General features: G+C 41.6%; 1 protein-coding gene across 2 annotated transcripts in view; it reads right to left on the reverse strand.

The window, feature by feature from the left end:
• Positions 1–434: 434 nt before the first annotated feature.
• LOC106599307 (catenin delta-2) overlaps positions 435–16,579 on the reverse strand; it is a 103,844-nt gene continuing 87,699 nt past the window's right edge. For both annotated transcript variants that reach the window (XM_014190470.3, XM_014190471.3), the window contains 9 exons: positions 15,652–15,837; positions 14,141–14,329; positions 13,714–13,864; positions 8,669–8,897; positions 7,518–7,602; positions 6,816–6,942; positions 4,035–4,166; positions 3,796–3,872; positions 435–3,449 (listed from right to left, as the gene is read on the reverse strand). In XM_014190470.3, the coding sequence (XP_014045945.3) occupies positions 3,198–3,449; positions 3,796–3,872; positions 4,035–4,166; positions 6,816–6,942; positions 7,518–7,602; positions 8,669–8,897; positions 13,714–13,864; positions 14,141–14,329; positions 15,652–15,837 (1,428 nt within the window). In that variant the 3' untranslated portion in view covers positions 435–3,197. The remainder of the gene's footprint in view (positions 3,450–3,795; positions 3,873–4,034; positions 4,167–6,815; positions 6,943–7,517; positions 7,603–8,668; positions 8,898–13,713; positions 13,865–14,140; positions 14,330–15,651; positions 15,838–16,579) is intronic.

Genomic DNA, 16,579 nt, shown 5'->3' on the forward strand with positions numbered 1-16,579 from the left:
GTCATTTCAACATCTAGTTTTGATATCATTTTGGTTGATTTGTCAACTAACGTGAATTCAATGTGAAATCAACAAAACATGTCACCATGTAATTGGATTTAGGATAAAAGTTGGGTGAAAAAAAAGAAAAAAAATTCCCTAACGTTGATTACTTTTTGCAAATCCAATCAGTTTTCCACATTGATTCAATGTCATCACATCACATTCTTTTGTTGCAATGACGTAGAAACCACGTTGATTCAACCAGTTTTTGCCCAGTGGGCTGTTTCCCTTGGTTACAGGGAAAGTTAAGGAAACACTATGTTCTGAATCTGGAACATCAATTCGTCAAATCAACACTGACGACACACAGGGCATTGTCTCATCCACAACGTGATGAAAATGGGCTCTCATTGCAGATCAAACTTCTTTGTATTTGAGCTGAAATCAATTACTTCAAAGAATTATTTTTTATTTTTTTTACTAAGCTGTATGAGCATATTCATGTAGAGTAAACACAAGTCTTCTGGCTGAACCAAAGGTTTGAGAACACAGAGAGCACAGGCAGACCACACACAAATAGATCTTGGTAACGAACAAACAACCCCCAAAACAGTTACTCTTAGATGGTCCGTTTATATTTTTGTAGCAGTTGCAATCTGTTGAGACAATAAAAAGTTTCACAAGTCTTTAAAACACGTTGTCTAGCAACAAAAAGGTTACTGACATAGTTCAGTACAGTTTGTCAGGTATGCCTACTTTTCACAAGGACTGTCTGTTTTCAGATGCTTACTAATGAGAAGGGGATCATTGGAGGATATGTTGAACAATTTGGGTTTTGCATCATTTATTCATTGTTCAAGCATCTGAAGATGACCGAGAGATTTATAAATGATATGTAGGGGAGACCAGGGCTTGTTGTCACAACTTTTAAGATTTCTTTTTTTGGATACACTTTATTTGGATAGTCTGTAGAGCATCTACAGATGGACTATCTACTAACCCTAGCTTTAATCTCAACCCTTATCATAACCCTAAACTTAACCCTTACCCTAACCTTAGTCTATCTGTTGATTAACAACTGCTTGCTATCTAAATAAAGTGTGACCGTTTTCTCCTCAATTCAGCTTTAGTGTGTAGCCTACCACCATTTTGTTTCACATTGACTGAAAGAAGAGCTATTCATGGATTACTGGGCAATTAAATATTTTTTTTTATCTATGTTGCCACATAAATGTTATTGTAACATTTCCTCAAAGGAGGGCTCGCTATGAAACCGTGTGTCCTGCTGGGGAAAACCCTCTTTCATTCAGTTTCCATCTCTTTGACAGAAAACATACCCACTGGATCATCAGCTCCATTGTTGATAACTGTACACCCCACTGATATTGACAAGTTTGAGGGAATCCAACAAGGATAAAGCAGATCATTTTCTTAGGTGGTGAAAGACATTCACCTGTGACAATTTCAATATTCAAAGCTAGGGATATGAAGCAGCTAAATACATTCCGTAAACACCAAAATACAAAGATCTGTAGCTTTAATTTTTAGTACCTTTTCTTGTCGTTACGAGGTCTGTGACAACTTCTGTATCTCTGTGGATATTCCGCTCCTGGTCTCCCCTATTTCACATAGCAACAACATGACTACACAAAGTCAACATTTTAGTGTGTAGACCAGAAAATGAAGGTGAACAAATATATTTTTTTACAAGTCTCTTCCATAATGTTGCTGCTTTAAGTGACATCCACATCTGCACATAAAAAGTATATATTTATATTTATATAATATATATATTCATACTCTATTAACAGTCTACCATGAACATGATTGCCAACCCTCTCTGGAAAAGAAAACACATTTTCTCAAACATTGATTATTTTACAACACAGACCCAACTAATTTGTACATCTTTGGAGGGAATTAAGCTCTCAAAGATCTTATTTTCGTCTCCTGGTAATGTTCCAGTCTTGTTACAGTGTATATATATAGCTTTATTCCATTAAAACACATAAAAAAAGCATTTACAAACTGGGATTATTAGAACCAACGACTTGCTGTTGAATGTAAACTTCAACAGAAGTTTAACGTTACCCCCTCGGCTTGGAGATAACCATGTTTGGCACATTTAAAAACTAACCATGAGCACAGTTCACTAGGAGGCTTGTGGAGGAACAAACTTGTTTTCATGTAGATATGGTTTAACAAACAAAATTGCATGGCGTGTAGGAAATAAAAAGTATTTTGAGCATATCTACCGTCCATCCGTAAACTGTTTTAGGCAGTGGTAAAGCACCAAGGGAGTAGAATGATGCTGTTGAGATGCTTAGTTCCATCAATTCACATCAGATTAGCAATAACTTCAACATTATTTCTTAATTTTGCTGCTAAAACATATTTGCTTGTATTTGTTTGTTTGTGTGCAGACATTGTACACTCCATTCTCCCCCCAGAATGTAACAGACAGACTGATGTTCTGTTGAGACACTGACGAAAGGGACACAGGTCTTTGTGTAATATACACAATGCACTTGTATCTCTGTAATGTACATCAAATACTTAACACCAGAATTCTGAATTAAAAAAGTACAAATAAAAAAAGAATCGTAACAAATCAAAAGATACAAAGTCTAGAAGCAATTCCTTTGCCCATGAGAGGACACTCCTTACATACAACACAGGTTGAAGCCGTAAGTTAATCCTAATAAGAGTGTGACTGACAACTATTCTCTAGCTTGTGTATGACACTTCATTTTCTTGTGCTTCACATACTAATCTCTTTACTATAGCACATATTTACAGTTGTCTTCGGTCTAGAATACTCCTGCTCATCTCCAAGATATTCCGCTCCTCACACTTCAACGCTCCAAGCTTCTGGTGGTGACCCCATCATTTAACACCTTCCTTTTGCCTTTTGTGAGTCGTTTCCTTACAAGATCATACTCTTTCTTTCTTTCTTCCTCTCTTTCCCTCCCTCCTCCTCTCTTTCTGACTCTCTCTTTCTATCCCTTCTGCTCTGTGACTGTCTCTCTCTCTCCTTCTTTCTTCAAAGACATATGGGCGCGGGACATCGCTCTCTAGGACAAACTAAACTCGCTGAAGAAATGTCTTGTGGTGTGCATGCAAGCATGCATGGCCTTTTTGTCTTACTCTCTCTTTCGGCTCCTCTCCCCCCATCCCAGCACACTGCTGACGACCAGTACTTCCTCTATAGTCCACTAGACCCAGGAGTCCGGGGAGGCCGGGTAGTGACTGGTCTCATAGTTGAGTTCACTATATGGGCGGGACGCTGAGTAGAAGTCCACATAGTTGCCGGTGGACTTGAGGCCCAGGTGCATGTTCAAGTCTGTGGCCTGAGGAGGGCGTTGGTGCACTTGGTCCTCGTAGAATGCCTCCTCAAACTGTACTCCAGGAGGGTTCTGGAACGGAGGGTAGGGCTCCTGGCCTGGGTTGGGGCCCTGGGAAGGGACCTAGACAACACACACAGAGGTTAGAGCACTACTCTGCTACTGGTAAGACAGTAGACTCTTAGGAAAAAAAAGGTGCTTTGTAGAACCTAAAAGGGTTCTTCGGCTGTCCCCATTGGAGAACCATTTGAAGAACCCTTTTTGGTTCCAGGTAGAACCCTTTGCGGTCCAGGTAGAATCCTTTACACAGAGGGTTCTACATGGAACCCAAAAGAGTTATACCTGGAACCAAAAAGGGTTCTCCTATGGGGACAACCAAAGAACCCTTTTGCAACCCTTTTTTCTAAGAGTTTACCTAGCAGTGAACATTGCTCTTGTCATGATATCAAGTCATTTCTTCAAACCTTACCTGGTTGTGTTTGATGTCATCACTAGGAGAGACGTAGGCACCTCGGAACAATGTTGAGGTTCCACTTGAAATTTGAACTACAGGTGGGAGAGAAACAGAGAGAAGATATGTGGTTATTGTTGCCAAGTTGATTATTATGAAATGACAAAAAGCCTTCACATTGATTTTACAGTACACATCATCTGATGAAAACACACAGAAACGAGGAGGAAGCTGGAGGCCCTGAAATTCCTTCCTACCTGCCATGGCATCTTTCCTCGAAGTGTGCTCAACCTTGTTGCCATGGTAACTGGCATTGGTGCCCGTTGATTCGTAGTCTGTCTTCCTCTCCTTAATGCTGATCATCTCTCGGGGAGAGGCAGGGGCACTTGCTGCAAACACACAGATTACACATCAAGTATATGATTAGCTGTAAAAGACGTTTGGCATCCATTTGAGCCCCTTTGTCATGTACACTAAACAAAAAATATAAACGCAACATTTTACTGAGTTTCAGTTCATATAAGGAAATAAGTCAATTGAAATAGATTCATTAGGCCCTAATCTATGGATTTCACATGACTGGGACTACAGATATGCATCTGTTAGTCACATACCTTAAACAAAAGCAGGGGGGTGGATCATAAAACCAGTCAGTATCTGGTGTGACCACCATTTGCCTCATGCAGCACGACACATCTCCGTCGCATATTAGGCTGTTGATTGTGGCCTGTGGAATGTTGTCCCACACCACTTGGCAGGAACTGGAACACGCTGTCGTACACGTCGATCCAAATCATCGTGAACACGCTCAATGGGTCACATCTCTGGTGAGTATGCAGGCCATGGAAGAACTGAGACATTTTCAGCTTCCAGGAATTGTGAACAGATCCTTGTGACATGGGGTTGTGCATTATCATGCTGAAACATGAGGTGATGGCGGCGGAGGAATGGCAGAATAATGGGCCTCAGGATCTCGTTACGCTATCTCTGTGCATTCAAATTGCCATCGTTAAAATGCAACTGTGTTCGTTGTCCGTAGCTTATGCCTGCCCATACCCTAACCCCACCGCCACCATGTGGCCTTCTGTTAACAACGCTGACATCACCAAACCGCACACCCACATGACGCCATACACACTATCTGCCATCTGCCCAGTACAGTTGAAACCAGGATTCATCTGTGAAGAGCACACTTCTCCAGCGTACCAGTGGCCATCGAAGGTAAGCATTTGCCCACTGAAGTTGGTTATGACGCCGAACTGCAGTCAAGTCAAGACCCTGGTGAGGACGATGAGCACGCAGATGAGCTTCCCGGAGGCGGTTTCTGAAAGTTTGTGCAGAAATTCTTCGGTTATGCAAACCCACAGTTTCATCAGCTGTCCGGGTGGCTGGTCTCAGACGCAGGTGAAGCCAGATGTGGAGGTCCTGGGCTGGCTTGGTTACACGTGGTCTGCAGTTGTGCGGCTGGTTGGACGTACTGCCAAATTCTCTAAAACTACGTTGGAGGAGGCTTATGGTTGAGAAATGAACATAAACTTCTCTGGTCACAGCTCTGGTGGAAACTTCTGTAATCAGCATGCCAATTGCACACTCTATGGTATTGTGTTGTGTGACAAAACTGCACATTTTAGAGTGGCCTTTTATTGTCCCTAGTACAAGGTGCACCTGTGTAATAATCATGCTGTTTAATCAGCTTCTTGATATGCCACACCTGTCAGGTGGATGGATTATCTTGGCAAAGGATGTAAACATTTGAGAGAAATAAGCTTTTTGTCCATATGTAACATTTCTGGGATCTTTTATTTCAGCTCATGAAACATGGGACCAACACTTTACATGTCGCGTTTATATTTTTGTTCAGCATATAATCCTCCCACTCTTGTACATTAACATATTCTGTTGAAACAGGTCAAGGAAAGCTGACAGTGAAGCGGCTGATGACATCAGAGAAAACATGCATGTAATGAAAACAAATACATAGGCCTAATTATATACTGTAGGCTAAATAGATCTAACATCCCTAAATGGCTCTTCTATGAAATCTTTACTCAGAGATTATTGCTTTCTAATAGGATCCATTAAGGTCAGTATTTCCACTTTGAATTTCATTAGACTCCAATTAGAACACCCTGTAACAAGAAAACCCTCTTATAATCACCATTAAAACACAGCCAAAGGCTACAGTGCCAAGTTATAGGTTTCAATAACAGTAGTACCAATACCTGGTCCATTTACATTTTAGTCATTTAGCAGATGCTCTTCCCCAGAGCGACTTCTAGTCAGTGTATTTTGACAACTATTTATTGTGCCTCGGGCCCTAACTCCCAAGGGCTCTCCTATGAGGCTGCTGTGGTGATGAACAGAGCCTGAGCTGTGCTATTCAAACCCCCCTCCCCCCCCCCCAAAAAAAAAAAATCAGCTTGTTCTGCGTCATCTGAGTCATCCCTCCATCCTCCTCCTGCTTTCCTCTCTTCTTCTCTCCTTTCATCTCAAAAGGGTAAGTGAGTAACAGCCAGTTGCTTATTAGTGTCTGTGCACCGCTGTGTCTGGGCAGACACCACCTTATCCTTCGTTCATCCTATCTTTAATCCAACATATTACTACGTTCTCAGAATCTACGTCTGACTTGCATGGTCATAATGCTCTGCAATGTCTGGCAATTAAAGCTCTAAAGGGGTGTCAAACTCATTCCACGGAGGGCAGAGTGTCTGCAGGTTTCTGGTTTTTCCTTTCAGTTAAGCCCTAGACAACCAGGTGAGGGGAGCTCCTTACTAATTAGTGACCTTAATTCATCAAACAAGTCCAAGGGTGGAGCAAAAACCCACAGACACCCGGCCCTCCATTTGACACATGCTCTAAAGGATGATCGGCCTCGTGAGTTTGCAAAAGATGTCCAGTATTTTAATGGGGTAAAGAGAGAATACTCCTAGACACTGACATGCATACTACTAGTCCACATTCTGGTCCTGATCCTGGGTGTCTGTCAGCGGTGGCTTGATGGAGTGGGAGGGCAGAAGGACAGACAACAGTGGACTCACCTGATCGATTATTTGGAGATGTCCGTACGGGCGAGACGGATGGGGTGCGGGAGGAAGAATATGGTCTTTGTCTATCTCTTTCTATTGTAGAGGATGAGCCAACAAAATTATACTGAGAATAGCCATCCTGGAGAAAATAAGATGCATTAGGGAATTTAGCTATAATGAACTGCAACATACTATATTATGTACTGAATGACCATACTCAATGATCTAAGATAATCTGGTCAAATAGCAAATGGGTTAGAAACTATCCTCACATTAAAATGAGGCAAAATAGAACAGGAGGATGTTACGAGAATGACCGTCTATCCATTTTAGTAAAGCATGCAACACCAGTCTTGCAGAGCTTGGTTTTTCTCCCCCTCTCAAAGCCTTTAAACCCTCTAATTCTTAATCTGTCTTGTTTCATTAAAGCATGTTTGTCTCCTCTCCTCAGGTCAACATTGATAGATTCTTTAGTTCATTAAACTGCAGCCCAGAGGGATTCCAGCTTTTCTCTCACTATACATTCTTGCACTTGTGTTGCTTAGTGAGCTTACTGAACTGTCACGCATGCTCTGCTGTACAGTTTTAGCCATTTACTCTCTCTCTCTCTTTAATAAGAGCATAAAAACCAACTCAAGAGACTAATGTGTTAAACTTTCTAGAGCTCCTTCAGCAGATGTCTTGTGGTGGCAGCAAGTTATTTGTATTACGCACCTTTTTGTAGAGGCTGCGAAGGTCTCTGTACTGCCACATACTGTTGAGGACTTGAGAGGCTGCTTTCACCACTTTGGGTGTGTGTCTGGGAAGAGAAAAACAAGACTTAATTTTACTCAGATGACTAGAACCAAATGTTCTAAACAAAATGTTTGGAACGCTCGCTGCTGGATGAAAGATCACCAGTACAAAAACATTTTAGAAACAAATTCAATCGATCATTTTTCAGACAAACATTCAAAGCGAACATAAAATGAAAACAAGGTAACTCTACTTTAGCACCATTGTCATTTTTTGCACAAAAACAAGACCAATCTCAAATGGAAAAAGCAATTAGCAGAGATAAATCCAATCAGTTTAGCATCAGAGGCCCTCTCTCTCACAGAGCACCTATCCTCTATCTCTGCACAGAAACTCCACGAGCCACAACTGTCAGCGCCAGAGGTGATTCAACTAACCACGCATCCTTCATTCTGATTCACACCAGAGATATGGAATAATCAAAAGTTATTACATCACAGCACTGCAGATATAGAAACACTTCTCTTCTCTCAAGACTCTTAAAGATGATTTTTCTCTTTATCCCAGATAACACATTTCTACTCTATGAGGCAATATATTCTTACAGTTGTACAGGGTCTGTTGCCCTTGGCAACATTAGGCAAGTGCATCACCGGACTAACTGCAGAGGAAGCCAAGGTACACCACTCACTTAAGTTACCTTGCTAATAGCAAACTAAAAGCTTATAAGGGAAATTTGGGCTCATAAAATCCCAAACGAGAAAACGTAAAAAACACAATTAGCTACCTTTAAAAAGGCATTTCTCTACAGTGGTGAGTTGTAGAGAAAACATCATAAAAAAATCTAGTGAAGTGAATTAAGAGGGAAATGATCAGAAACTTAGTATGTACTTACAGCTCCCGTGTCCTGATCAGCAGTTACATTAATACTTCAATCCATATACTATTACTAGCTGAACAAGAGGGCTGTGTGTTGGTGTTCGGGTTGAAGGTTAGAGTCAGTGAACATAGTCTTTTGTGATAGTGTGTTAAAATGTTATATACAGTAGAATAGCTGGACAGCAGGCATGCAAGCTTTTCCTCTGGGTTCCCAAATTAGGGTGAGCACAGCATGACTTCTGGACACCTACTTGTCTCCTTTGCTCCTGGCGATGCCGATGAGTTTCTCGATGCCTCCAGCATCACGCAGAGCCTTGGTGTTCTCCATGTTCTTAGTGATGACCTCGTGCAGGGCACAGCAGATAGCCGTGATAGTGTCGTCCGACATGGTCTTCCCAATAGCATTGGCAGCAGTCCCATCACTGTTGTTGTTGTTCCCCCCGGGCAATCGGTGGACCAAGTCTCTCATTGCGTACTTGCCTGTTGTGGAAAGAAAAAACCTCATGGTTAGTTATACTGTGTATGAACCTTTTAATAACCTTTTAAAAGTTTGGACACACCTACTCATTCAAGGGTTTTTCTATATATTGACTATTTTCTACATTGTAGAATAATAGTGAAGATATCAAAACTATGAAATAACACATATGGAATCATGTGGTAACCAAAGAAGTGTTAAACAAATCAAAATACATTTTATATTTGAGATTCTTCAAAGTAGCCGCCCTTTGCCTTGATGACAGCTTTGCACACTCTTGGCATTCTCTCAACCAGCTTCATGAGGTAGTCACCTGGAATGCATTTCAATTAACAGGTGTGCCTTGTTAAAAGTTAATTTGTAGAATTTCTTTCCTTCTTAATGCATTTGAGCCAATCAGTTGTGTTGTGACAAGGTAGGGGTAGTATACAGATGATAGCCCTATTTGGTAAAAGACCAAGTCCATATTATGGCAAGAACAGCTCAAATAAGTAAAGCGAAACGACAGACCATCATTACTTTAAGACATGAAGGTCAGTCAATCTGGAAAATGTCAAGAACTTTGAACGTTTCTTCAAGTGCAGTCGCAAAGAAACATCAAGCGCTATGATGAAACTGGCTCTCATGAGGACCGCCACAGGAGAGGAAGACCCAAAGTTACCTCTGCTGCAGAGGATAAGTTCATTAGAGTTACCAGCCTCAAAAATCAGCATTTAACTGGACCTCAGATTGCACCTCACAGAGTTCAAGTAACAGATACATCTCAATATCAACTGTTCAGAGGAGACTGCGTGAATCAGTCCTTCATGGTCAAATTGCTGCAAAGAAACCACTACTAAAGGACACCAATAAGAAGAAGAGACTTGCTTGGGCCAAGAAATTGACATTAGACCGGTGGAAATCTGTTCTTTGATCTGATTAGTCCAAATTTTAGATTTTTGGTTCCAACCACCGTGTCTTTGTGAGACGCAGAGTTGGTGAATGGATGATATTTGCATGTGTGGTGCTCAACATGAAGCATGGAGGAGGTGTGATGGTGTGGGGGTGCTTTGCTGGTGACACTGTCAGTGATTTATTTAGAATTCAAGGCACAGATAACCAGCATGGCTACCACAGCATTCTGCAGTGATACGACATCCCATCTGGTTTGCGCTTAGTGGGACTGTCATTTGTTTTTCAACAGGACAATGACCCAAAACACACGTCTAGGCTGTGTAAGAGCTATTTTACCATGAAGGAGAGTGATGGAGTGCTGCATCAGATGACCTAGCCCTCCATAATCACCCAACCTCAACTCAATTGAGATGGTTTGGGATGTGTTGGACCGCAGAGTGAAGCAAAAGCAGCCAACTAGTGCTCAGCATTAAGTGGGAATCCTTTCAAGACTGTTGGAAAAACATTCCTCATGAAGCTGGTTGAGAGAATGCCAAGAATGTGCAGAGCTGTCATCAAGACAAAGGGTGGCTATTTTGAAGAATCTACATAAGGGTGCTATTTTTTTTTAAACTCACAAAAGCTCTGACGAAGGCCGTGAGGCCGATACGTAAGCTTATTAAAGATCAGTGATACTATTAAGAGCAGTGTGCGGTTTCCTTTTTCCATTCATCTTGTTCAACTGTTACCGTGCACCTGCAAAAAAGATAGCTCAGATGTGCAAGTGCCTTTTGAATTTTGAAGAATCTAAAATATATTTAGATTTGTTTAACACTTTTTTGGTTACTACATGATTCCATATGTGTTATTTCAGAGTTTTGTTGTCTTCACTATTATTCTACAATGTAGAAAACAGTCAAAATAAAGAGAAACCCTTGAATGAGTAGGTGTGTCCAAACTTTTGACTGGTACTGTATGTGCTATTAGGGAACAGATTAGAAAACCATGGATGCAGAAGAACAATATTCTTCTATAAATACATACGCATGTTCTCCACGATGCAGTGTTCTGTTTGTATACCTTCATATTCACAACAGCAAGAGAGGGGAAATGGTAGCAAATGGCCAATATAACAGAAACTGATAAAGACAAGCAGTATTTACTATACTTCACATTATCTAACCTACTCAGTGGACAGCAGGAGAGCCTTCAAGGTCAGAGACGTGTACAAGCCCCTTGTCCTATAAAGGCTATGTCCCCCATGAGCAGTGAGCGATTGAGCTAAAGAGGATTTCTTGACTTGACAGGAGAACAATAAATACGGCATCCACTTGAAGAAGAATAAAGAAGACAAAGGATATACGTATGGGAATGATGCTTAAGAATATATAATACAATCCTTATGGATTTTTGTCAAAAACAAGTAAACTAGGGCATAAGAAAAGGATAGAGAGAATAATAGAGGAAGAGAGAGAAAGGAAGGATGTGTATCAGCATGTGAAAGGTGAGAGAGAGAGAGAGAGAGAGAGAAATAGAGAGAGAAATTGATGGAGCAGTGCTTTTAATAATTCACAATACAGCCTCAAACTCCCAGCCTGACATTTACAGCTATGTGATGAGGGCTTAATACATCCATCTTCTGCTCAATGGGGCTTTTTTAATACCCCGCTATACACTCATACTCTGCTGTAGGCCTGAGGACACAACATTTGTAGATGGGATGGAAATATCAAACCCCTTGACACCTCCCAGGTAATGGCATTTTCATAGAAAACACTTACGTTTTAAAGGGAGGCCTGGGAACGAGAACAACTGACAATGTTTTGCCAGTGCACAATCGCTTTTCTGTGATTCATAGTATAGTCTTCAAAGCATTAGAAAACAACACAACATGTGTTTGTAATCAGTGGTGTAGTGGAGGATAAATGCAAGTAAATGCAGTTTATGCACCTTTTTTATATTGAACCTTTATTTAACTAGGCAAGTCAGTTAAGAACAAACTCTTATTTACAATGACAGCCTACCCCGGCCAAACCCAGACGACGCTGGGACGATTATGCGCCGCCTTATGGGACTCCAAACCATGGCCGGATGTGATACAGCCTGGATTCGAACCAGGGACTGTAGTGACACCTCTTGCACTGAGATGGAGTGCCTTAGACCGCTGCGCCACTCGGGAGCCCTTCTGGATTTTGCGTGACGGTTGAAAGTATATACTTACTTTATTCACCGCAAACAGTGAGTTTACCTACCTATTTTTTAACAACTACATCACTGTTTGTAATGTAGATAAACAGAGGGTGAAGATAATTTGAGTTGATGATTATCAGCTTAACCTCGTCATTTACACGTAATACACACTTTATATATGCTGTGTGTAATAGTGGCTATAATGTCAATGAAATGCCAATAACGAAATCCCCCTTTACATGGCTATCAGTAGTGTCAGATTTAGCCAGACATAACATTGTCTTAACATGACTTAAGCATGTAAACAGATAATTGTGGGTTACTACCCTTTATTCTACCAACACAGAGTTGGGAGTCCGAAGCCCTGCAGCTCTATGACATGATACACACATCTACTTAGCACAGAGCACCAGCCTGAGACGGCAAGAGCAGTTGCTATGGAGATGCCGCGGTCCAACAGAACATCTCGTTTATTAGAGAGATCAATAGTCTTTTAGTGCTGTCATGAGGAGAATTTCAACCATGTGAACACAGTCCACAAAGAGAGCTCTGCAGTGCACACCCATCTTAGTAGAGAAATAGGCTGGTATAGTTTTCTGCAGAGAAGTGCACACATTGTCTATGGGGGCACACATCATTCGGAAAGTATTCAGACCCCTTGACTTTTTCCACATTTTGTTAAGTTACGGCCCTATTCTGAAATGGAGTAAATATTTTTTCCCTCATCAATCTAAACACAATACCCCATAATGACAAAGCAAAACAGGTTTTTAGAAATGTTTGCAAATGTATAATATATAAAAACATTAAAATATCACATTTACATAAGTATTCAGACCCTTTACTCAGTACTTTGTTGAAGCACCTTCGGCAGCGATTACAGCAACGAGTCTTCTTGGGTTTGATGCTACAAGCTTGGCACACCTGTATTTCGGAAGTATATCCCCTTCTTCTCTGCAGATCCTATCAAGCTCTGTCAGGTTGGATGGGGAGCGTTGCTGCACAGCTATTTTCAGGTCTCTCCAGAGGTGTTCGATTGGTTTCAAGTCCGGGCTCTGGCTGCGCCACTCAAGGACATTCAGAGAATTGTCCCAAAGCCACTACTGCGATGTCTTGGCTGTGTGCTTAGGGTCGTTGTCCTGCTGGAAGGTGAACCTTTGCCCCAGTTTGAGTTCCTGTGCACTCTGGAGCAGGTTTTCATCAAGGATCTCTCTGTACTAAAATCAACCTCATGGCTTGGTTTTTGCTCTGACATACACTGTCAACTGTGAGACCTTACATAGACAGGTGTGTGCCTTTCCAAATAATTTCCAATCAAATGAACTTACCACAGGTGGACTCCAATCAAGTTGTAGAAACATGTCAAGGATGATCAATGGAAACAGGATGCACCTGAGCTCAATTTCGAGTCTCATAGCAAAGGGTCTGAATACTTATGTAAATAAGGTATTTCAGTTGGGGTTTTTTTTGTAGACATTTGCAAACATTTCTAAAAACCTGTTTTTGCTTCGTCATTATGGGGTAGTGTGTGTAGATTGATAAAGAAAAAAATTATTGAATACATTTTAGAACAGGGCTGTAATGTAACAAAATGTTGAAAAAGTCACAGGGTCTGAATATTTCCCGAATGCACTGCATATAAAACGCATATGCATGAGCACGCTTACATACTCGCACGAACGCACATACACACACATAAACGTGCATATAGAATGTATGAATGTACGATATTGATTCACTGACAACTACACTTACCGATGAGTTCTTTGTTTCTGACGTCTAAGGCCATGTTTCTTAAAGCTGTGGCCACGGCACACACCACCCTGTCGTTGTCGATCCTCAGCAGCTCCACTAGGATGGGCAGACCTTTCTCTTTCCTCACCGCCGCACGGATATACACAGACCACTGGAGAGGAGAGGAGAAAGAGAAGACAGAGTCGCACTTCATCATATAAAACACACATCATTATGATCTATATATGGGACAACAACCAGAGTAGTATACCCCACAACACTGCCCAATATAGTATTTCTCCAGTAGTACCTCATGCTTTCTTAATGTTGCAGTGAGCTAAGAGCAACCAATGTCTAAAGCAAGTTCATTTTGACAGTTTGACAATGACAGTGTGAAAAGAAAATGGCTGCCGCTGGAGCAGCTCTGAGGAGGGAGACCATAGCTTACTGTACTGTGCTGTACCTTCCAGCTGCCTGCAGCCAAGTTCTGCAGAGCCCCGGCTGCCCCCTCCAGGGTGTCTGGGTTGGAGCACTCAGACAAGAGTGTGAGGTAGGGCTTGACGATGGTGGGGTGCCACAGCATCTGAATGCCTTTGGGCGGGTCAGCCGAGTCCGGGAAGGGCCCCACACCATCCCACTGGGTGACACAGAATGGTGGAATATTACTACTTATCAATACTACAGGCATAAGATGTGACATCAAACAGTTTGACAACGCCACTTAGTTTACAGTGCCACTAAAAATTGCTTAAAGGGTGACTGCACTACCTGATTTGGCCTTGTTTGAGATTTGGTTGATTAAGAAATGCTAGCGGCCATGACTGAACTCAAACGTGAGATGGTTTCGGGGTGTGGTTTGATGTGGGTGTGTTCGCAGGTGTAAAGAGTTAGCCAAATTATTTAGCCAATTAGCTTCAGCCGGCTGGTGTGCGACTGCAGCAAAATTGGTTTGACTTTGGATAGTTAGGGACTGTCAATAAATTACACAATGTAAATGAGACAATATTTTCATGTTGCACACCTTTTAGTTCCCATTAAATGCTTTTAATATTTGTATATTAATTTTTACAATTTATAGTTTGGTTTGAGGTTTTCAAGTCATTGAAATGTCAACATATTGTTGCATGTACTTTGTGTAATTTACCGCTGGTCCCCAACTAGACCCAAAGGGATAACCAAAGTCAACCCACATTTAACACAGGCATTACGATCGGGTCATGTGCAGCTGCACTCCGAAATGTATGATCACTTGTGTGCTGCCAGCTGTCGGCATGTGGGCAGGATTAAAACAAACCCAACCTTAATTTCCGTTGTGATGCAGTCACAACCACAAGTCTAACAAAACTCTGTTTTGGACGAGACTGACTTTATGACCAAAATTATCCTATTTTCACTTTGTAGTCATTTCCACAGTAGAATAAATGTTTCTGACTCATATCGATGCCACATGGTTTTGGGTTTTAGGGGCAGTTGTCTTTAATTATCAAACAACAATGAAAATATTGAAAACACCTAATATGGTTGAGCCTTGAGTGACAAGTGAGTCACGCACTGCTTTCTGAATTATTTACTTACAAGATAAAAATTATTAAGAATGAGCATCCAGCAACATAACATCCATGTGGCATATCTCACATACTAAATCATCCCCACCTTACCAACTGCATGAGCATCTAATGTACGCCAGATTAGATTATTTGTACCGCCATTTCAATGCCACTGAATAGCATAATCCAACTCAGTTGGATAATAATCAAACCTTGACTTTTGCCAGTTTATTTTCCCAGGCTTGGCAGCAGAAACCAGAAGAAACCAGAAGACCCTCTTTCAGAACTAAACCCAGTAAATGTGTAATTATCCATGAGATGTAGACCCCCCTCCCTAGCCGGGCTTACAGCACCACTGCTGTAACATGCTGGCTAATTGCTAACAGCTGCAGTGGAGAGGAGAGGAACCCACCTGATCATGGGCCTTCTTTTTCTTCTTCTTCTTCCCCCAGCAACCAGAGCTCTCGGCATCCTTGCCGTTGGCATCGCCACAAAGCAATCCGTCAAGCTCGTCTGTGCCTATCTGCTGTCCCTGAGATGTCTCTGCAGCTAGTCGATACGAGAGGTTCCTCAAAATGCACACACAGTTTTCAATGGTCTGCAAGGACAAAAGAGGGAGATGACGAAAGATAGAGGGAGGGAGTGGGGGAAAGGAGAGAGGGGGAGAGGAAGAGAGAGAGACAAAAAGAGAGAAAGAGAGAGAGAGAGGGGGGAGAGAAAGAAAGAAAGAGAGAGATCAAGAGATGAGAGCAGTATTTTAATTTGAGACGTGCCATGAGATGCTTGGCCATGTCGGCCATGTAGTGGTAAATACAGTTAAAAGTGATACGACTGTTCATTTCCTCCAATGTAAGTGGACAGGATGTTATAAGGATGCTATAAACTGGGGCACATGCATAAGTCAAATATCTGTCTGTTGCTGTTTGCTTTCGAATAGACAGCACAAGCAATGCAATAGGCCATGGCTCCATTGCTTAATGTATGTATGTTGACACTTTTACTTAATGTCATCTTACAGAATGCCTACAGCTAAACAAAGCAGATGGCAACCCTTCAATAATACAATTAACAGTGAAAGAATTAAAGAATAGCTCTTTAACTAGTATTTAAAGGCGACCAGTATGTCAAGACGATTGGTACATTAATTGACCAGTCTGTAAGTTCGCAAACGCGATTGGTATAGTAAAGTCAAGTGCATCTGTTCCTAACGTATGACTAACTCATTGTACTGGTTAGATTGCTGTGCTGGGACCAGGCCAGAGCAGTACTGTAGTGCTAATCCCATTGTCGTGATCATTGAGGCAGAAAATAATGTAGTGGGGGGGACTTTGGTCTTGTAA

Source organism: Salmo salar, chromosome 03 (genome assembly GCF_965601325.2).
Source record: "Salmo salar chromosome 03, fSalSal1, whole genome shotgun sequence".
In the NCBI taxonomy this organism is placed as follows: Eukaryota; Metazoa; Chordata; class Actinopteri; order Salmoniformes; family Salmonidae; genus Salmo; species Salmo salar.